The sequence below is a fragment of the Podarcis vaucheri genome (genome assembly GCF_965113315.1).
Source record: "Podarcis vaucheri genome assembly, chromosome: 5".
NCBI classification, from domain to species: domain Eukaryota; kingdom Metazoa; phylum Chordata; class Lepidosauria; order Squamata; family Lacertidae; genus Podarcis; species Podarcis vaucheri.
The window spans coordinates 68,360,641-68,388,058 of NC_138763.1; the positions used below are offsets into that span (position 1 = coordinate 68,360,641).

The window sequence follows — 27,418 nt, forward strand, 5'->3', positions numbered from 1 at the left end:
TAGCAGTGTGTTCTGCAATACAACAAAGTTGGCAAACCACCGCCCCGTAACACGTGATATATATATGTTTGCTTTCTTTAACTGCCACTATCCATAGTGTGACCATCTCTTCACCCTTGTTGAAAACATTTTTCAGTTCCAGGAGTACTCAAATCAATAAAGCTCCCAATTCCTGGTGTAGCTAATAGGAGAGGAACAGCCTTCAGAATCAGAACTTTATTAGCAAAGCCAACAGGCCACAGCTATACAAGAATTAGAAATAAAATAAAATAAACATAAAGAGGGGATAAAAACAAACAAAAGGAGGTCCGTCAGGTGAACACGTCTGTCACTCAGATGGTGGCCCTTAATTTCACAGCTCTCTCGATGTACCTTGCGACCTTCTCTGTTGTCTGACTGTCCGTATCAGATAAGAGAGAGAACAGTATAATGTCTTGTGGACGGCCGGGGTTGGGGAGAATGAGTGGAGTAATAATCTCATTCCTTAGGTCTTTATAAAGGGGGCAGGATAGAAGGACGTGGGACACTGTTTCCGTGTTACCATCTCTGCATGGGCAGAGTCGTTTTTCAAATGGAGTCTTTTGGTAACGACCTTCGAGTACGGCAGAGGGAAGAACATCCCATCTAGCCAATGTAAAGGCGCGTCTGTATTTTGGGATGGTTAATTTAGACAAATATGGAGCTGGGAAGTCAAAGTGGGCAGGGGGAGAGTAAGTATACCATGGACACATTTTCTTTATAATAGTCAGGTTGTTTTGCCGTTCAATGTTTGTCATCCCTTCTGGAAGAAGTAGATATTTTGAATTTTATTAATTTGATACTCGTCTGTGTAATTCCTTTTCATAGTTTTGCTAAGCTGTCTGTGAGCATGCTGTTGGAAGGGCAAGATGTGCTTTTAATAAATAAATAATGTGGCTAAGCCTGCAGTTAAGTTGTTGGTTAACAGAAAGATTTGATGGCACCTGGACTACCAAGTTTCAAGGAAATCACTGGAGATTTCTGGCAAAGTTCTCCCAGGTCAAGAACTTTGAGAATAACTTTGATAGCTCATAAAAAAGCCTACCTGAAGGTGGAGGTGAGCCTTACAAGTTCTCTGATTCATTTCAGTCTCAGATTAAATTCCCTGCCCACCTTTCTCTCTCCCCCTCCCCACCCTGGTGATATATAGGGAAGGAAGATCTATCCCCTTCCTCCATTTCCAGCACACTGGCACAAATGCCCTTGATATTTATGTACTATGACACCCAAAGTACCTTTCTCCTTAGTATACAGTATAGCAAAACACTAGAGTGATGAAGAGGTGCTCCTGTTTCTACACGCCAGTAACCAGTTGGAAGGTGGGGTGTTTGGAGGGGCCAGCAGGAAAGTTGTTGTAGAAGATGCAAGATCTGTTGTGCATGGAGGAACACATTACATTTTCTAAGCCTTGAGTTGTCTTGGAAAATGATCACAACTCTTTCTGGAGGTTTTTTCATGTGTTTTTTAAGAACTTGGATAATTGCCAAGGACAGCAGAGGAAAACACATCTATCTCTTGGGATTTATTGTACTTGATTAACATGCATCTTAACAAACCTTTCTCAAAATGAGCATATTTAATAGCTTGTGTGGAGACCTGCTCAGTGTTTTTGATGCAACTTTAGAAGGTGTATTTGTAAAAGCACACTGCTTCATCATAAGGTTTTGGTAAGGTAATAAAGGTGGCATTTGTCTGCCACTATGGCAACGGATACTGACATGGAAATGTCTGACTTGAAAGTATTATGTTATGATTCATTTCGGGGAAGAACTGAAACTGTTGCTGTTGAATATTGCAAATTATTCATGGCTGTACAATGCAACTGTTTTTGTTTTGGAGCTGTTGCCACAGCAAAGCATTCGGGGAAACACCCTTTTGGCTTAAGGCTGAGGCAGGCTGCATGTAGGAAAGTGACTGCAATACAGCCCCGTATGCATTTTTTTTGGGTCGGACCCTTCTGAGAACACCATCTGCTGTGTGTTTATTTAAGGTTTCTAGTTCTTACTGTTAAAGATGGCAGAAATGCTGAAAAGATTGAAGAGGTGTTTTTTGGGGTTTTTTAAAGAGACACCCAACTGTGGTTACTGTGCATGTAATCAGTCAAACACTTTCCAGAGTTTTTGCAATTCTAGATCAGACTATTGTAAAGTACGCACATGCATCCCCCACCCACTAAAACTTGGCATTTGTCCTTTGTTAAACAATTTATAAAATAATATGCAACTTAGCTGCAGTCCTGCAGTTTTTATACACACACACACTATTTAATGTTTGGGCTGAGTGCTCCTATACCGCACCCCTTCTAGTTTGTATTAAGCCGCCGTTCCCTATTGCATCCAAACCAGGGAACCCTGGCTTAATGTCTATATGTCTGTCTTGGCTTATTTTCCTGGTTTGTTAGCAGCATGAGGATGGGGAGTATAACGTACATGGTATACCCTCTGCAGTTATTGGTAGCCTATCATGCAAGAAGATCACTGATCTGATCTTGTTCCAAACCACTGAAGACAGCTGAATTTGAAAGGCCCCACATTCTCTTCGGTGACTTGCAGAAATCCTTATTCTGTATCTTTAGAAACCAATAAAAGTAACAACCCGATTCATAGTGTGCAATTGTTGAGAAATGTGCTGCTCAGAATAGGCATCTCAAATAAAATCAGAATGGGTGACTATTTTTTATTATATATAGCCAGCTGATTCAAGGATCTTTATCCCAGAGAGGTGGGATAAAGCAGAGAGAACAGTGACTTGCCCTAGACATTCCATAAATATTGCAGCTGAGTAAAGTTCTTTAACCTGGGTTTTCCCACACCGAAATCTAGCACTCTGACCACCACTCCACACTTGTGTGGCAACGTGTGCGCCTGTTCCTGCTGTTTTTAGTTTGAAACAGCATCTGTTTCTGTTCCTGGAATCTGGTCAAATTCTTCCAGCATAGCTACATTCTTCTCAAAATGTATAAGATTGGTCTTGTTGCATTCTGGGGCCCTGTATCTCAGTGGATCAAAGAATGTACTTGTTTGGCTTGCAAACAAACAGGGACAGGACAATCAAGCAAGGAATTTTCACCTCAGACCTTGTGCTGGCCGCCTACAAGTGCTTTGTCTGGCTCTTGCTAGATATATGCGTGTGCAGATACATGTTAATGAGATGTTGTAGTTTCAGTAAAGTACAGTGGTACCTCAGGTTAAGAACTTAATTCGTTCTGGAGGTCCATTCTTAACCTGAAATTGTTCTTAACCTGAAGTACCACTTTAGTTAATGGGGCCTCCTGCCACCGCCACACGATTTCTGTTCTCATCCTGAAGCAAAGTTCTTAACCCGAGGTACTATTTCTGGGTTAGTGGCGTCTGTAACCCGAGGTACCACTGTATTTTGTTTTCTGATGAGTTAGGTAAATGAATTTTCCTTAACTGCACTGCAATTACAGTTGTATTTTACCTATGTTAAGTAGCTGGAATTGTTTGTGAACATTGACTTTCAAGTGTCTCTATGTGATGAAGCTTGATCTTCATTCACTCGCTGAAAAGTGATTGAGGTAGTTGAAATTTGGCACAGGTACTGTTTTAACTCCCCTTTGCCTCCTATCATCACAGCAACTGGCACAGAGGCACAGGAATGCTGCCATGTGAGTTCCAAATAAGTATTGGATTGCGAAAGAGGACATTTGTAGTGCTGCCCAGGAATAAAAATGAGATCAAAAAATATACATTGGATTTTTGTCCAATCCTCAAGATTGTGTGTGGGTGGGGTATATGAGGAGAATTCCAGCAGCAACCAAACACATGTTTGCAAAATTAAATTTGTATTTCCTGGTATTATAGAATGTATGTAAGAAAAATATATATGAAACAATGTCATTGAGTGAGAAATTAGTGAAAAAGTTCTTCTTGCTTGGTAGGAGACAAATGAAAGGCAAGACAGCAACAAATTGAAAGGATGGGTAACACTATGACTTCAAGGAGCAAGATAGGTAAGGCAGTTCCATTTCTTTATCTTTTAAAAGTACATGTGTAAAGAATCACACCAGAGATAAAAAGACTGGTACTGTTTAATTCGTGCAGGCATGTCTTCTTAGCCCAGTTTCAAGTCACCAACTATCTGCACAGTTGAGTAGATTCTTTCAGAGGCCATGTTTCTGAATTAAGAAGAGGTTTTCCTCCACCATGTGTGACATCTGATTAAATATTTGTTTCAAATACTTGTTTGTACTGTTCATGATAAAATAAAAAGCTTTAATTGCATGGAAGAAAACTCTGATGTCGTATACTTAAGATGTTTAATTTGTTCCTGCTAGGGTGTTAAAGTAGTCAGTTTAGGAAATAGTATAGATAGATGTATTAGTACTATGCAAGAGTTGTCTAAAAGCACCTTGCAAAGTTCAAATCTTAATCTGGCTATTTCGCACATTTTATAGTCATTTGGTTTTTTTTAGTGTGCATTTAGAATATACAGTCATACCTTGGAATTCCGTTTGACTTCCAAAATGTTCAAAAACCAAAGCACAGCTTCTGATCAGAAACTGCACAAGCCCTGTTGGGCGTTTGAAGTCCAAAAATAGTTTGGAAACTGGAACAGTCACTTCTGGGTTTGCAACGTTTGGTAGCCAAAACGTTTGACTCACAAGGCATTTGAAAACCAAGGTACAACTGTATTCCCCCCCCCCCCCCGCACACCTTCAAAGTTCATACTACCTGGTTTGTTTTTACAAATACTTTGAAAGTGAAATTGCAGTGTAGTTTGGTTCAAGTGTAAGTGATCCTTTCATTTGCAATATCTGGGGAAACTTTGAAGCTATTTTTTTTTTTTAAAAAAAAGCATGTGAAATGCATTTTGTTGTAAAGTCTAGAGGGAAGGGATCTCTGGATTTTGGCAAAACCAGAAAGCTTACGTTCCTGAGAAATGCTAATAATTTTTTTTTTAAACCAACAACTTGCAGTTATCACTGTACTGCATCAGTCATCCCTGAAGGTAAAATCTCTTGCATTCTTTCACCTCTCCCATATACTTTTGCAAGCACCATCAAATCTCTCCCACATACAGACATCTGTGTTTGTGTCTGTTTCTGTGTGCAAACACAGGCTATAGTACTAAAACTCATTCACTGAGCACATGAAGTAACATCAGCTTGACTAACAATGTGGGATATAAGATTTTCCTACAAGTTTCAATTCATATTTTTATGGTCCTGAAATTTGCATTATGAAGGGAGGTATATAAATGTACCAAATGAATATTTTGTGTATTGATTTGAATAGGTTCCCAAATATGTATTCCAGTGGCTGACAATCTTTTTATTTGTAAAGGTTCTCGCCTGCTTCATATAGCAGGGATGTCCAGCTTCCAAGAGACTGCGATCTACTCCCACTATTAAAAAAGTGGCAATGATCTACCCATTGGTTGAGCTTTTTTAGGGGAGCCTTTATCAAAGTTGTTGAGCTTTTTGGGGAGAGGAACATCCACATTTGTTGAGCTTCTATGAGGGAGGCTTCAGCAAAGTTGAGGTTTTTTCTCTCCGCCCCCCGCTGATACTCCTGCAAGTCCTGAGACAAGTTTGCCGCTTTACAGTTTACTTCCATAGATTATTTATTGACTGTGTGGATGTGGCTAATCTTCTACTATTCCCTCTTATTTTCTTTTTCATGGAAAGAAAATAAGAGGGAATACAGTGGTGCCCCGCAAGACGAAATTAATTCGTTCCGCAATTTTTGTCGTCTAGCGAATTTTTCGTCTTGCGAAGCACGAAATCCCATAGGAATGCATTGAAAATCAATTAATGCGTTCCTATGGTCAAAAAAAGTCCAAACAAAGCCAAATTTGGTACAACAACAGTTTATTAACTGCTCTTTAAAGTCACACATACTGTAAAGAGCAGTTCAAAAATTTAAGGGAAAATAAATTAACTTTATAAACAAAACATGTCTTTGTTTTTAGTCAAAGAAAAAAAGTCGCGAGACGTTTTCGTCTTGCGAAGCAAGCCCATAGGGGAAATTCGTCTTGCGAGGCAAATCGCGAACGGAAAAAACTTTCGTCTAGCGAGTTTTTTGTATTGCGAGGCATTCGTCTTGTGGGGCACCACTGTAGTATATTTAAAGCAAGGTTGCTGTTGAGCTATAATGCTACTGTCTCAGCCAGCATGGCAAATCAGGAATGTTGTAGTTAAGCACTATGTTAGCTACTCCTCAGCTAACCCATGAACTGTAAGTAACCACTCTGAGATCTATATCTGATACGAGATTGCAGAATGTACTCCATGCTTTTGGAGACATGAATGGGGTTGTCTCTACTTTTATGGATAAGTCACAGAACCAGAATTTGACCAAAGATGGAAGACTACCAAAAACTTTCTTTGAACTAACTGACAATATGGATTTAATTGATTTATGGAGGACGAGAAACCCCCTAGGTAAAGAAGGAACTTTCTTTTCTGAGGCCCACCTGTCATGGACAAGAATCGACCAAATTTGGACAACTAGAGGGCTGGCACCTAAGACTACAAAAATAGAAATCTGCCCAAAGACTTGCTCCGACCATAACGCTCTGAAAATGGAAATGAGATTTACTACTGCCGATTCCTTCAGATGGAAAATGAATGACAACCTGTTAAGAGATCAAGAGATTGTAAAGAAGGCCCAAAAAGCCTTAAAGGACTATTTTGAAATTAACTTGAATACCTCGGTGGAAAAAAGAATAATCTGGGACGCAAGCAAAGCTGTTATGAGAGGGTTTCTGATACAACAGAATACGATTAAGAAAAAATTCTGGAATGGTAAAAAGGATAAGATATTGGAGAAGATAAGAGATGGAGAGAAAAAATTAAGACTGAATCCAAAATCAAAAGAGACTTTAAGAGAAATCAAATTCCACCAGTCACAATATACGAAATTGATTAACCAAGAAGTGGAATGGAAAATCAAACAAATGAAACAAAGATCTTTTGAATCTGCGAATAAATGTGGGAAACTGCTAGCTTGGCAGTTGAAAAAGAGACAAAAATTAAATTATGTTACCAATCTAGAAGTTGAAGGGAAAAATATTCAGAAACCGGGAGAAATTAGAAAGTGTTTCCAGAAATATTTTAAAAAACTGTATACACAAGGGTCCGAGGAAGCAACTGAGATAGAACAATTCTTGAAAGACAATGGCCTTCCAAAACTATCTCAAGAGAAGAGATCAATCTTGAACTGTAAAATAACACAACAGGAAATCGAGGATGCCATTCAGAATATGCAACTAGGCAAATCTCCAGGCCCTGATGGACTTACCTCCAAGTACTACAGGATGTTAAAAGACTACTTGATACAACCATTAATGGAGGTTTGCAACCAGATTATGGGGGGAGGGAGGGCACCAGATACGTGGAAAGAAGCATTCATCACACTGATACCTAAAGTGGAAACTGAAAAGACTCAACTTAAGAACTACCGTCCCATCTCACTCCTAAACGTGGATTACAAAATATTTGCAGATATTTTGGCTAATAGATTTAAAAAAGTATTAAATGAAGTAATTCATAAGGACCAAGCCGGCTTTCTCCCAGGTAGACATTTGTTTGATAACACTAGGAATATTATTGATATTCTGGAACTTTTACAAACAAATATTAACACTAAAGCAGTGTTAATTTTTATTGATGCGGAGAAGGCCTTTGACAATATTTCTTGGAAATTCATGAAGAAAAACTTGGAAGGGATGGGAGTGGGAAGGGGGTTTGAGAATGGGATAGAAGCAATCTATTCAGAACAAAAAGCTAAGTTGATAGTGAACAATGTGGTGACAGAAGAACTTCACATTGAAAAAGGAACACGTCAGGGGTGCCCCCTTTCCCCTTTATTATTTATTTCAGTCCTGGAGGTTTTGCTGAACATGATAAGGAAGGATCGGCAGGTACAAGGAATACGGGTCGGAGCGAAACAATATAAACTGAAAGCATTTGCAGATGACTTGGTTTTAACATTACAGGAGCCAGAACCTAGTACAAAAAGAGTTTTGGAATTGATTCAGAAATTTGGTCGGGTGGCGGGTTTTAAGTTGAACAAACAAAAAACTAAGGTGTTAGGGAAAAACTTGACAGTTATTGAAACAGAGGGGTTTCAGAAGGAAACAGAACTAAACATTGTCAAAAAAGTGAAATACCTGGGGGTCAATCTGTCTTCTAAGAACTTGAATTTATTTAAAGACAACTATGAGAAATGTTGGTCAGAAGTTAAAAAAGACCTAGAAATCTGGTCAAGATTGAAACTATCCTTGTTAGGCCGAATTGCAGCTATAAAAATGAACGTTTTGCCAAAAATGTTGTTTTTGTTTCAAGCCTTGCAGATTGTGGACAGAGTGGAATGTTTTGGAAAGTGGCAGAAGGACATCTCTAGGTTTGTCTGGCAGGGCAAAAAGCCCCGAATAAAGTTTAAAATACTAACTGATGCAAAGGAGAGAGGGGGGTTTGCCCTGCCAGACTTAAGGTTATATTATGAAGCTGCGGCCTTCTGCTGGATGAAAGATTGGATTCTACTAGAAAACACTGATGTCCTAGATCTGGAAGGCTTTAATAATTCGCTAGGTTGGCATGCGTATCTGTGGTATGACAAGGGGAAAACACATGGAATGTTTAAAAACCATATTGTCAGAAAAGCAATATAGATGGTCTGGAAAAAATACAAAGACTTATTGGAAAGTAAAACTCCGAGGTGGATTTCACCAATAGAGGCCAAGGCTCGGAAAAAACCCAATATGGAGGCATACTGGCCGAAATATTGGGAAATAATAGAAAACATTGGAGGTAATTGGAGGTTGCAGAGCTTTGAAAAATTAAAGGATAAGGTGCAAAATTGGTTACATTATGCCCAAATTAATGAGGTCTTTAAGCTAGACAAAAAAACAGGATTCCAGGTGGAAAAATCGAAACTTGAGACAGAGTTATTAGAACCAAAGACCAAGTTATTATCGAGAATGTATAACTTGCTGCTTAAATGGAACACTCAGGATGAGACAGTTAAATCAGCGATGATAAAATGGGCTCAGGACATTGGTTATAATATCATGTCTGAAGACTGGGAGAGGTTATGGACCACCGGTATGAAGTTTACTGCATGTAATGCTCTGAAAGAAAATATTATGAAAATGGTATACAGGTGGTACATGACCCCGGTCAAGCTGGCTAAGATATACCATTTGTCCGATAATAAATGTTGGAAATGTAAGGAAGCTGAGGGGACATTCTTTCACCTTTGGTGGACTTGTCCAAGATTGAAGGCCTTCTGGGAAATGATTTATAACGAGTTAAAAAAGGTGTTCAAGTACACCTTCCCCAAGAAACCAGAGGCCTTCCTTCTGGGCATTGTCGGCCAGAAGGTGTTAAAAAAGGATAGAACCTTTTTTATGTATGCTACAACAGCAGCAAGAATCCTTATCGCTAAGCATTGGAAGACCCAAGATTTGCCCACACTGGAGGACTGGCAGACGCAATTGATGAACTACATGGAACTAGCCGAGATGACTGCAAGGATCCGAGATTTGGGAGAAGAGGCAATGGAGGAGGACTGGAAAAAATTTAAAGACTATTTGCAAAAGTATTATAAGTTACATGAATCTTAAGATGCCGTATGACTTGGAATGTTAGCCCCAGCAACGAAATTTAATTATTTATGAAATTGGATAACATTTATGAAAGAATCAAAGTTTAAATGGGTAAAAATGACAACATGTTATATTTTTAGAGTAAATGGAAAATAAGAGATTTAAACTTAAACTGCAATTGAAAATACAAAGAAACACACGAAATAAGGGTATAATTTGCTGATAACTTTATTGTCAAGAATGCACTATGTGGGAGATGTGGGGAAGTCCAATGGAAATTTGAAATAAGTTGTTGAAATGGTTGTGATTTTCTGTTTTTTTTTTCTTTCTTTCTATTCTTTATGTTATTTCTTTCTTCTGTTCTTTCTGTAATTTGGAAAAAATGCAATAAAAATCATTTAAAAAAAAAACAGAATGTACTCCATGCTTTTGAGGTTCAGAGTGCAAAGAAGCTTATACCATATGTAGAATTTGCTAATCTTTCTGCCTTCATCAATCAATCTCTTTGTTATGGTCAATGACCAGCATTATTCTTAGAACATTAACTCTAGGGGAGAATATAAATCTTTTTAGCATGGCTAATCTTTTGACCTTTGTCCTGTCCACAGTCCACATAACACACGTTCTGCGTTGGTGATGTAGATGGCAATTCTTATGGAAAGGCAGTGGCACTGAGGCAGGAGAAAGAGGCAATGCCTGACCTTTCTGTTTAATCCTGTGCAGACTTGAACTGCATTTTGCATGGGAAATGTTAAAACTCAGCAAGTACACTTGCCTTGTTTCTCCTTCCTATTTTGATTCAAGAATTAATTTTACACTTCCGTTTAATTTTTGCGACATTGCATTTTAAGAGTTCTTTCCTCCAGTGGGCACTGCTAGCAGAGGGACTCAATAGCGGTGACGGTTTCACCAGCGATATATTGCTTACTTACATTACCCCATTTAAGTCAATGGGGCTTACTTTTCTATAGACATGCATTGAATTGTAGTTCTGGTTTATTCCTTCCCCCATGTTACCATACTAAATGATTTTCTATGAATATTATTTATTTGTTGCCTGGCTGAAGTTGCTTTGATATTCTCTCTGACCACACATGGAACAATTTCTACCTTTGTGTGTGTGTGTGTGTGTGTGTGTGTGTGTGTGTGTTTACTTGCAGTTTTTTCATTCTTATTCAGGAACGTGTGCTGGCACTTTGATGATTTACGGTACACCATGTGTTGTTTTTACTTCTTGACTCTTTCTCTTTCTTACCTCTTCTGCTGACTCCCTTAAGTGCTAATATTTTTAGCAGTAGTTGTTGCACCATTGGTATGCTACCAATCGTGGTAACTTCTGTTGAGAATGTTTACTTGAGCAGAACCACCTGCTTCAGGTGGTCAAAGCGCGAGAGGCAGAACTCCGCCCACCTCGCCACTTCCACTGCTGCTGGAACGCCCCTTCTTGCTGGCAAGAGGAAGGCATTCCAGCATGCAGCATTGCTACTAGTCTTCCCTCACCCAGGGTGGAGAAGCTGAGAGGCAACACTTTGAGGAACACCCCAGTGCTTGCTGAGCACAGTGAGAGCTGGGACATTTCAATGTTGGTGGGAAAGCAGGAGGGGGCAGGAGGTGGTAATTCCTGTTTCGCCTCAAGTGGTGAAATGGGATGGGTCATGCCTGAGAACCACAGTAGTTATTTGGGGACAGCTGTTATATCTGGAGTGTTGCATTGGAGAAGTGTTTCTAAGACCAAAGGAAAGTGTGTATCAGTAGTGGCAAAGGAACATTGAATGGCAGTCAGACTTTGTTACAGGTGTTAACTAGTAGCAGGTAGCAACTGCAACTACAGTAGTAGTATTACAATATGAAGTGGTCTATAAGTGCTAGTACTGTCAAAAAGATCAGAATGCCACAGTACAATCCATTGACCTCTGATGTGTCTCTGTTAAGGGAACTTGGGTTTAAAAGATCAGTTTTAGAAACCTCCTTTTCCCTGTAATCGTTTGATATTTTGACAGAGTAATTTGGTAAAAATAGGATTGCCTTTTCTCAGTTTCCCCCCTTAAAATCCACTCTCTGTGATTTTGCACCCTTCTTAGAAGAATTAGCTTTGTTTGTAAAACCAATCAAAATAAAGGCTTTCTTTACAGTAACTGACTGTTGTGTTTTCAATTTGCAACTTTAGCATCTGCAAACACTTACATAGGTAGGAATTGGAATGAATTTTGGATTGCTGCATTAATATACTTAAGATACTCAAACCTGCAGTTTTGTAACTCAGCTTTAATTATCTACGTTGCAGATACTTTTCAGGAGCAAAAAATAAATTAAAAGCAATATATTTTAATCCTAAAATTGCCCCACCATTTTTAAGCACTGGAAAACTGAGCTTGCTGAATACCACCACACCCAACATACCATGTAATCTACATTCTCTTGGCACACCCTTCCTCATTCTCTGATCTGTGAAAGCTGCAGTGAAATAAATCTAGCATTTGTGAATGGCGATAGGCTTAAAGTTCTCTCTAACGGTACATAGTTCCTCCCACATAAGTTACAGGCTTCCTCCAGATGAACCGAATTCCCCAGTAAGGTCTTCTCCTCCTCCTCTTTTTCTTAAAAGCTACTGATGTCGCGCATTGTACACATTGTATGGAGAAATGCAGCTGGAGGGGGGGAAACGTGAGTGTTTTATTTAAGAGCTTTATCTAGGCATGTATGATTTGGTCTGTTGTGAGGTTGCTGCTTTCTGTGTGACTTTTAATGAAGTTCTGACTCTTTTCTTTTTCCTTATGATCTCATGTAATCATAGCCTCCCCTTACTCTCTGATCACACAGCATGGGGGAGTTCTCACTAAGCTGTGAATTAGGCAGGGAAGTAGCAGTTCTCAAATGTGAGCACTCTGAAGCCAGTCTGCCAAAGTGCCTCTTGCACTTGCACATGGCAAAGGCAGCGGTTAAAGAAAACAAGGAACAAAATTTTCTCACTTGAAATAGGGATAATGATTGCGGTGTTGTATTTCACTGTGTGGATGTGCCGATTGGTTGCTTAGAAATTGTGATAAATAGAAAAGCAAATTAAAACCTACTTAAGACTTAACAAGATTGTTCTACACCAGGGGTCAGCAACCTTTTTCAGCCGTGGGCTGGTCCACTGTCCCTCAGACCATGTGGTGGGCTGGACTATATTTTAAAGAGAGAGAAAATGAACAAATTCCTATGACCCACAAATAACCTAGAGATGCCTTTTAAATAAAAGGACACATTCTACTCATGTAAAAATACCAGGCAGGCCCCACAAATAACCCAGAGATGCATTTTAAATAAAAGGACACATTCTACTAATGTAAAAACACGCTCATTCCCGGACCGTCTGCGGGCTGGGTTGAGACGGTGATTGGGCCGCATCTGGCCCCTGTGCCTTAGGTTGCCTACCTCTGCTCTCTACCATTGTATGTTTTAGAATATAGAAGTTGCCATCCCTGTTTCTCTTTAGGGTGCACTTTCTGTATCATTACAATAGTGGGCAATTTCAGGGTCCATTGTACTGGCTGTTTAATGGGCACTTTTGTCGGCGTGTTTCTTTCATCCTGGTTCCCTTCACAAAGCTGTCTTCATTATCTGGGTCAGCTGTAATCTCTGTATAAAGGATTCCAGCCAAGGGGGCCCTAATACTTTAGTAGTTAACTTGTTTAGGATTGTGCTGCGTCTTTAATAGTCACTTGGTGACTCACAGCATAATAGGATTATGCCGTGGCACAATTGTATTTTTAGCATCTTCAAATGCAGTGTAGGTGTTGGGATCTGAGGAACGGCCAACACCTTAGCAATGGATCACAGTCTGTGAACTTCAGACTAGTGTATGAGGTTCATTGTCTCCATGGTTGACTAAGCAATTTACAGTGGTGCCTCGCAAGACGAAAACAATTCGTTCCGCGAGTCTTTTTGTCTTGCGATGTTTTTTGTCTTGCGAAGCACGGTCCGTCGCAACTGCGCCTCTTCAAGCGCCTTTAAGAAAAAAGCGCAAGACGTTTTCGTCTTGCGAAGCAAGCCCATAGGGAAATTCGTCTAGCGAAGCAACGCAAAACCGAAAAACCCTTTCGTCTAGCGAGTTTTTCGTCTTGCGAGGCATTCGTCTTGTGGGGCACCACTGTAGGTAGTATTAGGAATTCCTGATGGGAATTCTCCACTTACTGCAGCTACATATATTTTGTAAGTGAAATGAACACTAGTGAATGCAATTTTAGTACTCCAAAGTGCCTTGAGTCTATTACGTTTCTGCATAGTGTCTTGCTGAATTTGAAGATATTGCGGAAAAAATGCTGTTCAGTGTTGGCTGCTTTATGAGCAACAAGGCAAAATCTCCATCTAGAAACACTAAAAATATCAATAGACGTTGAATGTAACTTTAGGTAAAACCATAGTAAATTTGCTTTCCCCAAACATTGTAGAGATCTTGCTCATCTTTTGAAGAAGGCTTGAGTACTGGACTGGTTGTACATAAGGAGAGATTATGAAGTGAGGTAGTCTTTATAGCTAAACATTAGTAAAATAGTCTTAAAAGATTTAACACTTTTTTCAGACAGGAGTGCATGCACAATATGGATCCCCTGTGATGAGTGGGAACTGTGCTGGTTGAGCTCGATGTATGATGAACCTTTCCTTCTGTGTTGCCATGAAAAGGAAGAAATGCATCCTCAAAAAAGTCAAAAGAGGGCACAGAACTATGTAAAATGTGCATGTGCTAATTTACAGGTATACACACAAATTTAGAAAGACTTACTATACATAGAAATATTATATACCTTGCCAATAGCAAATAATAAGACTGAACAGGTGACCACTGTGTCCTTCTCGGTCTGATGTCCTGATGTTAGCTGTTAATGGGAAAATTCAGGGGCTTTGCTCTCCCCTTTGAAAGTTATCTGTCTGTTAAACTGGACGTGGACTGGACAGCCGTCCCAACAGAGGACTGTCATCTGTAGTGTAGGACACTTGGTCACTGTGGGGCCAACACATTGGAGGCTCAAGGTGGGGGGGGGAGCAAAACTATTCAGGTTCACATAAAGTATTATGCTAAAGTCAAAAGAGCCAGGACAAATCTGAAGTCTCCAGTTGTTGTTTTTAAAGAGAGTGGAAATAGGCTGTGCTATGTTCTTAATCTTTAGCATTTCAGATGCCACTCCCAGAAACCCACAGGGCAATGTCTTCAGGATAATTTGTGGGCAGTGATGTAATTAGAAGCAGCCATAGTTGTTGTCTCAGAGAAGCACCACACAGTGGTAAGCTGCCCTTTTGCACTGTCCACATGACTGACATCTGCTCCTGCGCCTATGGCTCTTTCTCAGTATCCACAACATATGTGGTGATCTTTTGAAATCACTGCAGTTCCACGTGAGTAGGGAATAAAGATAGTATAACTGGTCGAAGCCGTAATATCTGTTCAGGACCAGCTTCAAGTTATGTAAAAGCACACAATTCAAACAACTCTAAGCTGCAAAACTAAGCTCAAGTCTTGGCCACAACCCAGAGAACAATGTGACTAGCTAGGAGGCACACACTCTCCTCCCGTCAAACAGCAACAGCAGCACTCTCCCTCCCTCCCCCCTTTCTTTCTTCCTTTCTCCCTCCCTCCCTCCCTCCCTCCCTCCCTCCCTCCCTCCTGCCCCTCACCCCATGTCCATGGTAAGCTGCTTTAGAAATTAAAGAGGAAACTCTCTAGTAGGCCAAAACTACTGGTGCTTTCTGGATTGTTGCTCCAGCATGAGTGGAAAGACCTAGCAGCATGTTAGTGCTTTTCAGATTGTGGCTAGAATGGGTATTAGGTGACTTGTCTTAATTCTGGAGAGTGTCTCCTGTTGAAAAACAAAATTAAAGTAGTGTGGCTAACGTTTTGCAACCATTTAACACTTGTTTTCTTACAGTAGGTAGGAAAATAATCATACCCTGAAGTTGTTGGGAAACTGGCTTTGATAGTTTTTGGGTTTTTTTTACTTATACTGTACAAGTGTTAAGATATGATAGCAATATTCAGCTTGTTTTTCTCATGCACGCCAGCCTACAAAGTTATTTTGCTGAGGGCTGCAGTGTGTTGTTAGTGTAGCTGCACCTTCTCTTATCATAAGGGTCCATTCAGCCGCGCTATAATGTTCTGTGATGGAGAATTACTTCCTCTTATATGCGCAGAAACAACCTCTATTTCTCCCTGTTGATTCATCAGATGTATGAAACAGTTTCTGTTATACTCCCACCATTATTGTATGTTTCAAAACCCTTTAAGCACTGCCACCATGTGATCTATGCTTTACTGTTTACAGACATGTTAAACTATAACCCAGTAGCCAAGCAGCTTTATAAGCAAATCAAAACAACGAAATGTTCTTTATTTATTACCACCCGCAGGGGTAAAATAAGGGCAATACTGCAGTTAAATTGGTCACTAATGCTTGCTTTTATAACGACACTGTTATAATGACAGTTGCTTTCAAATGCAGAAATTGAATTAAGATGGATTTGTAAAACGCAGTTCCTAAAAGTGCCAATTATCCATAGTCTCTTTTCCTCAGGCATGCAGCTATCACCACTATCGGGTGCAGATGGCTTCTGCTGGTTTTCCTATCAGCCAGGCTTGCCGGAATTTCTCTCTGTTCAGCTCCAGAAGCTTTCTTGCTATAAACTCTCCCTTCACTGCTCACAGACTTTTTATGGTTTCTCTGCTAATCTTTGGCATAAGCCAGTGAATCAGCTCTTTTGGGGGCAGACTGTACTTCCTGGTTTTCCCTTGCCTCAGTAGCCTCCTGTCCATCCAGAAGCCTTCTGTCTTCTATCCCAGCTTTTTCTTTTTTCTACTCCTGGTCAACACACTCCGAACAGTGGTAGACCCAGTCTGCTTATGTTCCTGCCAGCCCACACTTCAATCAATCAGATTTGAGTGGCATAGAATTCTCTCTCCTCATAAGACCGTTTTTCCTGTGTGGCGAACGATCCAGAATTTCCGTCCAGCAGGCCAATTAGAAGCGAGGTTTTACAATTCCTTTAGCTCAGTATAAAAAGAACCCACTTTTCCCAGGCTAGTCTTATGTGACAACCACCAACAGATACTTTGTATTTTGAACTGAACCTTTCATGTAATCCCACATACATTGTGAATTTATATACACTGCGTATATAAAACAAAACCATGTCCCAATACGTTACAAGGTAAAGTCGCCATAGGGACGCAGGTAGTGCTGTGGTTTAAACCACAGACCCTAGGACTTGCTGATCAGAAGGTCAGCGGTTCGAATCCCTGTGACGGGGTGAGCTCCTGTTGCTTGGTCCCTGCTCCTGCCAACCTAGCAGTTCGAAACCACGCCAAAGTGCAAGTAGATAAATAGGCAGGAAGGTAAATGGCGTTTCCGTGCGCTGCTCTGGTTCACCAGAAGCGGCTTAGTCATGCTGGCCACATGACCCGGCAGCTGTACGCCGGCTCCCTTGGCCAATAAAGCGAGATGAGCGCCGCAACCCCAGAGTCGGTCACGACTGGACCTAATGGTCAGGGGTCCCTTTACCTTTACCTTTAATGTAGCCATAGATACCATGCATTACAGGCAGGGATACATCATAACCTACAGACAGAACAGTGGTGTAATGGAATGGCTTTAGGCATGTGGGTTTGAGATGAAAGTTTCATATAGGTAAAATTTCCTTGGGAATTTTAAGACAAGACATGGGATTAGGGGGAAAATGCTGGCAAAAGCAGTGTGAATATTTTGTGCTACTTTTGGTTCACCAGTAACTGGACAATTTTGTCAGGTTTTGATATAAGAGAGCTATCTGAATAGGAGTCCCGAAGAAAATGTTGCCTTTTTCTACATACTTGTGTCCTTAAGTAGGCTTCACGTTTGTGGTAGAAGACAACATTCTTCTCTCCTCCTTTTTTTTTTTTTTTTGTCCAGTGCATATACACCAGGTAATGCATACGTGCATTTAAAGATCAATCCAATGTCATTTAGGCTTTTACTGAAAACTCCTTTGTTTGGTTTGTTATTTTGTGTTTGCCCTTGCAATGCAACTCCAGGCATTAAATGCATAACAGCCAAGCGGGTCGAGTAGAAAAATGGGTAGTTTTAGATCTCAGTTCAAATTCTCATTCAGCCTTGACTTAAATGGATCAATAGCAGTCAGTCTCTCTTCTTCAACTCTGCCTCATCTGGTTCTTGGGGTAAATATTTTAAAACACTCTCCTTCTTGGAAGGGTATTTAAAATGACAAATGTCAGACACTGATATGGATACTTGTGGTGAAGAAAATTTCCAGTTAGTATTTTAAAATTACTTGCATTGCATTTTAAAACGGTAGAGGCTGGAAAGTTTGCTGATTGGGTTGTAAAGAAGTAGGAAGTTTGTTTTGCTTGCCATGGTTTTTCTGAATCACCTCTTTGGTTTAGGTTGACAGTTTAGTGTTATTACAGTGACTCACTCTTTTGTATCGCAAACTCCTTTAGCTTCACAATAAACTGTCAAGGAAATTGGTAATGTTATAGTTGGCATCCGTCTGTCTCAAGATACAACTGAGTGCGTCGCTGGGGGTGAAGTCAAACTGCTGCGTTAGCTGCAGCAAAGTGACCTCTCCGGGGTGCAAGCCTGGGCGGTGTGCATGGAAGTCCTAGGCTGTCAGATGACAATACCCCCAGCCTCACTGATGTGGTCGAAAGCAAAGCAGAGCAATATGTTTGGTACCAGCCCGGAAGAAGGTGTACAAGGCACCATCCAACTGTCTTAGGGAGTCCACTCCAGATTTGTGTAGGGTTTACTCCAGGGGTCAGCAAACTTTTTCAGCAGGGGGCCAGTCCACTGTCCCTCAGATCTTGTGGGGGCCCGGACTGTATTTTGAAAAAAATAATAATCAACAAATTCCTATGCCCCACAAATAACCCAGAGATGCCTTTTAAATAAAAGCACACATTGTAATGTAAAAACACACTGATTCCTGGACTATCCGTGTGCGGGATTTAGAAGGCGATTGGGCTGGATGCGGCCCCCAGGCCTTAATTTGCCTACCCATGGTTTACCCCTTAGGTTTTTCTTCTCCTGAAGATATCCCACAAGGCAGCATAGATTTAGGATCAGAGATTTCTTTTTCTTAGATGGAAAAGGTTGAGCCTCATCTGCCCCTTACTTCCCTCTACAGCAGGCTTCCTCAACCTCGGCCCTCCAGATGTTTTGAGACTACAATTCCCATCATCCCTGACTTCTCCTCCTGCTAACTAGGGAGTTTTAAGCCAAAAACATCTGGAGGGCCGAGGTTGAGGAAGCCTGCTCTACAGCATGTGAAGAAACAGCCTTCTTGGCTGTTGGACCCACTATTGGTCTTGTCCGCTCCATCCGACAGGGTCTATCTTTGCATACAGGGCATTTCCCTAACTCACTGAGGGTTTGAGACCCATTGGCTACCCTCACCTGGTTTAACCAGCTAGTTGAAGCCGATCCCAGGGTATGGCCACTGTCGCATGCTGACAACATCTAGGATCCACAGGTGAGAGCTGAGTGCAGGATGAATAATATAGCAAAAATGGCAAATAACTTGCAACTGCGTCTTATGTCTCCCTTTAAGGCAAAGTGATGTGGCTGAGTGAAGAAAACTTCACTAACTGCATTTCTGCACAGCAGTGAAATGCTTCATCTTGCCCTGTTCATCTTTTGCAGTGAGTTCAGCAAAAGTGAGGGAGCAGAGTTTCAGCAATCCATAATATGCTCCAAGGTGGCAAAGCACAAAATAAATGTATGCTTCTGAGGCCCTGCAGATTTATTCTGATGGCCAGATGCTGTGTGTTTTAATTTGAAAATAAATCCCACTAAAATCAACAAGGCTTAATCTGAAGTAATTGTACATAGGTTTGCACTATGCAGCCCAATGCTGTGCAGGCTACTTTGTAATGAATTGCTTCAAGGTTCAACTTAAATGTACACAGAACTGCAGCCGTAGTATATTTTTTATAAACTGCACTTCAAAAGCAATTTCACAAAGTCCTCAAAGTGCTTCACGTATAACATCTCAGTAATTCTTATAACAGCATTTGCTTGTTATCTTCAAGTTGTAATGGGTAGCAAAAGGATGAGGCTGATGCCACCAAGGGGTTTGCAAAGGAATTCTGATCGATAGCTGCCATTCTGCGGCCTACTTCAATAAGATTCCTTTTGCCTGTCTCTGAAAGTGAACCTTTAAGTTATGGTGAAGAAATTAAGCTGTTTCCCTACCACCTGAAGCATAAATATGGCATCTCAACCTCTGGACGCCTTCCTGTTTTTCCAGAGTTCTGTGGCTCTCATGAGACAGGAAAAAATTCTACAATTGCATCTAACATCGCTCCTTCTCTTCCTGGGTTCTTTCATTTTTCCTGTAGCAAAGCTCTTAGGATTCCACCTCACAATTCAAAATTGGGTGACTCTCCATCTCTAGTCTTATCTCTGCTACAGTAACTAAGCATATAGACCAGGCAACACATTGGGGTAGCTTGTGTACGCATTAGTTCTATAGTGGCATATCAAGTTGTAGCGCCATTTTGTTGCTTCCGAATCATTTTGTTTTGTCACGTTACTACCTTTAAACTTTTTTTATATGAATAAATACACACTTACAACAACAGTGTGGTTATTGTTGGTTCCGTGGACCAGGCACACTAATATCGGGTTCTTATTGGTCTTTGCCAAATCTCTTGTAGTAAGCACCACGTTCAAAGCCAATGCTGTTCTGTGTGTGCACAGTTGTCACCAGTAAAGTTCCCAGCAGTAATATAGCTAATTCCCCCAAATTAGCTTTAAGACCTTGGAAACAACTGGATCCAGGTTGCTGACAGAAAGAAGCTTTTAACTGAATGGAAAACATAAAAACAGCTGCTTGCATCATATTCTAGTGTACAGTACACCACAAAATCTAGTCTCTCTACCCCACTTTTGATAACCAATTTCACAACCCATTCTCTTAATCACTAGATTACATTGTAGTGTACTAGTTCTCTTTGAAAAGTCACACATTAGTTTGGCTGTCATTTATGAAGCAATTCATAGAAACCAGAGCAAACTTTGTGTCTCTTCAAGCACCTGTCTTTGTCTCCTAGGGTTCCTGAAAGTGACCATTTACAGACCAGTTGTTTTGAAAGTAGTCTACAAAGAAATAACACTCTGACACATTTTTTAAAAATGAATAAAGTTTCCACTGATTGTGTTCACAGTAAGCATACACTTTTGCCCTTTTGTCTTTTTAATGCTCTGTAGCCTTACTCACAGAAATAACAGGCTGTCAGCACATTATTGGCTCAGCCTGGGATAGTTTGAACATTGGTAAAGCCTATTGCAGAATTAATTTGAGTTTTGTTTGAGCTAGCAGATAGATTACAGCATGGTTTATGCATGTCAGATTCTTTTTATTTTACCATGGACAAATTATGCCTAAAAATGCTTCATTGAAATAAATTTTGGGGAAGAGATGTGACATAGGCCACTACAATTTTGAATACATCAGTTTGGCAACTCTCTTGGGCTATATATGCACAAAAATGTCTGAAATGCACAAGCATGGAAACAAGCATAAGAAAATAAGCTAACCATTTTTAGAACTAGTGCTCACCAATTGCATGAGTTGCTGTAGAACCAGAAATGCAGGAAGAATAAGAAATGAAACATTTTTGTAAACTAAAGGTAAAGGTAAAGGTACCCCTGCCCGAACGGGCCAGTCTTGACAGACTCTGGGGTTTGTGCGCCCATCTCACATCTATTGGCCGGGGGCCAGCGCTGTCCGGGGACACTTCCGGGTCACGTGGCCAGCGTGACAACGCTGCTCTGGCGAGCCAGAGCCGCACATGGAACGCCGTTTACCTTCCCGCTGGTAAGCGGTACCTATTTATCTACTTGCCCCCGGGGGTGCTTTCGAACTGCTAGGTGGGCAGGCGCTGGGACCGAGCAGCAGGAGCGCACCCCGCCGCGGGGATTCGAACCGCCGACCTTTCGATCGGCAAGCCCTAGGCGCTGAGGCTTTAGCCCACAGCGCCACCCGCGTCCCTTTTGTAAACTACAGCCTATTTATTGCCTATGCAGTCAAGTTCTACACTGCTACCAACGATGCAGAATTCTGGAGAGGAGAACTTATAACAGGAGCAAAACTTTAAGTTTAACAGAATGCAATGAAGAAATTATTTTAGCTCCTTACTGATATAAAAGGACCCAGAACCCTAATAAATAGTTAATTGGAAAACCTGCAAGTGACAAAACAAAACAGCAATAATGAAAGGAACAATTCCTACATATGTGTTACATCAAAGGAATGAATCGGTTTAGTCACTGATCATTCTTTATTCTTGCCTCTATTCCCCTCCTCTTCCACTGCTTTTTATTTCTTTAATTATCCAGATTGTAAGCCCTTTGGGCCAGGGAGTTATCCTCTAATTCTTTGTAAAGCCAACACACTACCCTCCAGATGTTGTTGGACTATAACTGCTCATCATCCCTAATTACAAGCCATGCTGGCTGAGGCTGATGGGGGTTGGAGTCCAAAACCATTGGAGGGCACCATGTTGGCTACCATTGCTGTGCACATGGATGACAGTATGTAACTGGGTTTTTTTTACTTCTTAAAGCAGAATCTGTCATCAGAATCATGATACCAAATTACATTGGGCCATTTTGGCTAGTTAATCAGACCGTACATTAGCAAGCACAATTTTTCAATGAAAACTTCTGCCTTCTGCTTTATATACCGTATTTTTCGCTCTATAAGACGCAGCAGACCACAAGATGCACCTAGTTTTTGGAGCAGGAAAACAAGAAAAAAAATATTCTGAATCTCAGAAGCCAGAAACAGCAAGAAGTGCAAATCCAAGTCTTTTATAGTGGGGTCGTTTGGACTACGGCACAGTGAAAGCAGCAATCCCTCTTGCTGTTCTGGCTTCTGGGATAGCTGTGCAGCCTGCATTCGCTGCATAAGACGCACACACATTTACCCTTACTTTTTAGGAGGGAAAAAGTGAGTCTTATAGAGCAAAAAATACGGTATTTCCTTAGTTAAACATGTTTACTTTATTTACTTGAATCTACATGAACTTCCAAACAATAGATTGAGTAACAGTGTGTCCTGAGTCCCTATACAGTGGTACCTTGGGTTAAGAACTTAATTCATTCCAGAGGTCCGTTCTTAACCTGAAATGGTTCTTAACCTGGGGTACCACTTTAGCTAATGGGGCCTTCCGCTGCCACCGCACAGCCGTGTGATTTTTGTTCTCATCCTGAAGCAAAGTTCTTAACCCGAGGTACTATTTTTGGGTTAGCGGAGTCTGTAACCTGAAGCGTCTGTAACCTGAAGCGTCTGTAACCCGAGGTACCACTGTACTGTGTTTATATGGGAACAGGTTCAGTATCGCTGCACCCATTTTCTTCACCCACTCAGTTTCCAAACACATGCTCTCATCTGATGTCTTACTGTTCAACCCAACCTTTCACGTACTTGGATTGCACAGACAATTAATAGGCAGACATCTCTGCTGAATTCTTGAAAAATATTAAACTGTTCCTCTGCCAGCAAGTTAGCCTTGTGTAATCCCTTGTCTCTTGGTATCTCCACTGAAGTTAATACTTTGCTTTATCCAAGATTATTTACCCAGATGTCATTTTTCAGCTAGCATGCTGTTCTAAAGGGAGAAGTAACCAGCATAAGGCTAAACAAATCCCAAAGAAACAGATTTCATTTTGAACTGCCGTAGTCCAAACGACCCCACTATAAAAGACTTGGATTTGCACACACAGGGGTGTTCCAACCCCAAGAATTAGCTTCTTTTTCTGCCACAGAACCTTTTGAAAACCAGAGTTTCTGGAGTCTTTTTCCCCTTCCAATGTGGTTGCGGGGGCTGCTTTGGGGGACTTGATATTTAAAAGTCTCACTATTCACAAAGCTGACTATATTGCCTTATGCATGGGGGTCAGGGAGAGAGAAGGGTTATATGTGTCTCTGTGGGTGGATGTGAAGTGCCCTGTTCAGCAACAGTAGACTGTCTGAGGTTCTTCATGCACTGCCCACATGCTTCCAGGCTCCCCCCACTCCAACAGTAGGGCTAGGGACCTGTTTTCATCATGTGTTTTGTTCTCTTCATTGACTTGGAGAAGAGTGAATGTGACTTGCACTTTCATCCTAAGAACCTCTACTTGAAAGCGCCCTTTAATTCTCTGTGTAAAGGTAAAGTGACCCCTGACCGTTAGGTCCAGTCATGGCCGACTCTGGGGTTGTGGTGCTCATCTCGCTTTATTGGCCGAGGGAGCCGGCGTACAGCTTCCGGGTCATGTGGCCAGCATGACTAAGCCGCTTCTGGCGAACCACAGCAGTGCACGGAAACGCCCTTTACCTTCCCGCCGGAGCGGTACCTATTGATCTACTTGCGCTTTGACATGCTTTCGAACTGCTAGGTTGGGAGGAGCAGGGACTGAGCAGCGGGAGCTCTCCCTTTGGTGGGGTTTCGAACTGCCGACCTTCTGATCAGAAAGGCCTAGACTCTGGTTTAGACCACAGCGCCACTTGCGTCCCAATTCTCTGTATAATTCACTTTAAAGGAAAGCTATGCTTAAGAATTGCGGCCCAAGGTGTATTGTGTTCTGATTCTCCCAACAGGTTGCCTGTTGGTACTTATGTGATCTCAAACCATCTTCTCAATAGAGTGATTTTCCCACCCACACCCCGACGCTTGCCGGAAGAAATTGATCCGAATGACAATTTCATCATCTCTTTTAATTTTAAGGCATCACAGGTGGAATCCCTTAACCTCCTGTGGTGCATTGAGATTGCACCAGTGAATAAAACCTTCCCACTTAGGGCAAATTGCTTCGTCTTGGGTCACGCAGTATATTTTTGCCTTTTGTCACATACAGCCATAGCCACACCTACACCCACACCCACACCCATACCCATACCCACATGCTTTGCTATGTGGCCATCCTGTATTCCCTATCTTGCTGCCCTCAGGTACACTTATCAGATGCTGTCCTGTTGCCAGTGTCAAAGTAAGATTCAGCTGCCTGTCTGGTTGGCTTCTGATCATTGAAGGGATGGGGCTCCGGTTACCTTTTTCTCTACTTCAGACAGCAGGTTCATGCCATCCCTGATCCAAAGTGTTTGGAATGACACAGACACACATTGGCCATGATTATTTGCTGGCACAAATTAAGAGAAGCTACAAATTGTGGAATGAGTCCCCCCTCCCCCAAATCATTGTATGTTTTTACCCAGGCCTTTGGTTGAGTAGGGGTTATCCCTCCTGCTGAATTGATGTTCTGTCCCAGTTTGTTAATTTCATAGTTTTTATTTTATGTTGTTACAACAATTTTAGCTTATTTTAGTTTTTTAGCTGCTTTAATTTTGTGTGGTTTTTTTTGTAATCTTCCCTGAGACCATTGGTGAAGGGCAGGTTGTGAGTACAAATAATAAATAAATGAAAGGCATCTGATTCTATTAAAGCAAATATTGCCTGAATATCATGTCTTTTGCAGCAGTAAGAAAAAATAATGTTCTAACTACATTTCTCTCTTTCTCTCCCTTAACTGTAGAAAGGCAAATGCAAAATGAAGTGAACATTCCTTTTACATGCCACATGTCAATATCTGTACCAGGCGATTTGAAGCTGTTGTGCATCGACCTGCAAAACTGGTTTCTACTGATCTTTAGACAGGATGAGCGAGTCAAAGAAGGACTTCCTGTTAAGCAAAAATAGTGACAACTGTCCTGTTTAAACGTGATTTTTAAGACTGCAGGCAAGTGTTTGGACGAAATGAAAGAAATCGCACTCTGGTCATGCGAGGAAGTGGTCGATTGGTTGTCAGATGTTGTGCCAGAATACTGTGAGCCATTGAAGAATTTCACTGGGCAGGACTTGGTGAACCTAACGAAGGAGGATTTCAAGAAGCCCCCTTTGTCGCGTGTGTCTTCGGACAATGGCCAACGTCTGCTGGACATGATAGAGACTTTGAAAATGGAGCACCATATTGAGGTACACAAGAACGGGCATGCCAACGGCCACTTGGTCATCAGTACGGAGGCCCCCAGCAATGAAAATGGTTTCAGCAGCAAAAGCAAACCAAACGGGATGCCAAACGGGTACAGGAAGGATATGATACAAATCCACATGCCAGAGCCAGAACGTTCTCAGTATCCCATGGAATGGGGGAAGACATTTTTGGCTTTCTTTTATGCACTTTGCTGTCTAGTCCTTACAACAGTGACAATCTCAGTTGTCCATGAACGAGTGCCTCCCAAGGAGGTGGATCCGCCCCTACCAGACGCTTTTTTTGATCACTTTAGTCGAGTTCAATGGGCCTTTTCTATCTGTGAAATTAATGGTTTGATCCTTGTAGGACTCTGGGCAGTTCAGTGGCTGCTCTTAAAATACAAGTAAGTACATGCATATTTTGATAATATTTTATTCAGTCCCATATACTAATATTTTATTTTTTATAGTTTGCTGATTTATTTTTTTCAAGTTAACTCTGCTTCTTTAAAAATGAGCCTGGCTTGTAAAATGTGGTGGAGAGACATGTTAAATACAGTCAGAGGCAAGAACAGTAATTTTATGAAATCTGTATGTTAAACAGATATATAAGGATTTTTTTATACTAAGATGTTAACCTGGCTTGTAAGTAATTATTTAGAAAGAAGTTTCCCACCAGCCCCAATACTGCTCACTTGCATTGGTAATTTACCCCTCCTTCTCCTTACAGGATGACGACGCGTCTCCATACTAGTTTTGTTGCTCTCTTCTAGTATCAAAGGACCATTTTATTCATTTTGTTTGTTTCCTTCCTTCCATGCAATTCAAGGCAGTTTGCATGGGAGTTCCTGGCAGTGTCCCATCCAGTTAATACATGGACCTGCTTAGCTTCAACCAGGCTGCTGCATGGTGTGCCTTCAGAGCCATGTCAATAGGAGGGGAAAGCACTTGGGCTGCTCATGCAGCTAGATCATTGGTGCCTGATCTGCTGAAGCCCTTAAAGCAGACATGGCACATCTATGACCCCTGGGCCAGATCAGGCCCATGAAAGTGCCTATAGCGGCCAGCCTTTCCTCTGCCAAAATTGGGCACCTCACCTTACTTTGGAAAAGTGCCTCCTCTCTCTCTCTGGCATAGCACCATTAAAAAGAAAGCTGTAGGTAATGAGGGAGGGAGTTTTCCTTCCAGGGATGGTGGTGGCGGCGGCATCAGAATGTGTGGGGTGTGTGTATGTCAGCACATGTGCATGTGTGAGTGTGCATTGGCCCCTTTAGCAATTCCTGTTGCTGGCATGCCTCTGTCAGAGGGTTGGCCAACTCTCAGTGCTGCCACCTGGCTGAAAAAGACGGTCACTCTTGCTTTTAAAGGGCGTGAGGAAGAGGGCCCTTTATAGTAGTATTGCAGCATGGTTCCCCTCTAGAATGCTGCTTGCACAAATGCAATCTCAAGCCTCATTTCTTGTTCGTTTCTTTAGTTTTAAAATGTGTTGGTGTTTTATGAGGGGAAGATTCCATTGTATTTCAAAAATAGCATGTGCACAAAGAACGGTATGTAGATAGCTCCGTGCATCTAATAAAGCTTTTTGCATAGCAGCGCCTGCCTCATGGCATGGCATTTTTAAAACTGGGGAGGCAGGAGGGGGATTTGCAAAAGCAGTATGAGATATGGCCTCGGTTATGAAGTGTATGTTTGCACTTAAGAGAAAATAGCCTAAAGTCCCATGCCGTTTTGGATCCTGTTTATTGTTATCTACATTACATCTCAAACACATTTGTGTGTGTGTGTGTACATTATACACAATATAGTGTGTGTGTGTGTGTGCGCGTGTGCGCGTGTGCTTGCGCA

At 41.3% G+C, this 27,418-nt stretch overlaps 1 protein-coding gene across 10 annotated transcripts in view; it reads left to right on the forward strand.

The window, feature by feature from the left end:
* SGMS1 (sphingomyelin synthase 1) overlaps window positions 1-27,418 on the forward strand; it is a 76,286-nt gene that overhangs the window by 39,346 nt on the left and 9,522 nt on the right. For 6 of the 10 annotated variants that reach the window (XM_082222131.1, XM_082222129.1, XM_082222135.1 and 3 more), the window contains 2 exons: window positions 3,920-3,991; window positions 25,137-25,977. In XM_082222131.1, the coding sequence (XP_082078257.1) occupies window positions 25,358-25,977 (620 nt within the window). In that variant the 5' untranslated portion in view covers window positions 3,920-3,991; window positions 25,137-25,357. The remainder of the gene's footprint in view (window positions 1-3,919; window positions 3,992-25,136; window positions 25,978-27,418) is intronic. The other 4 variants (XM_082222137.1, XM_082222136.1, XM_082222138.1 and 1 more) reach the window with 1 other exon arrangement.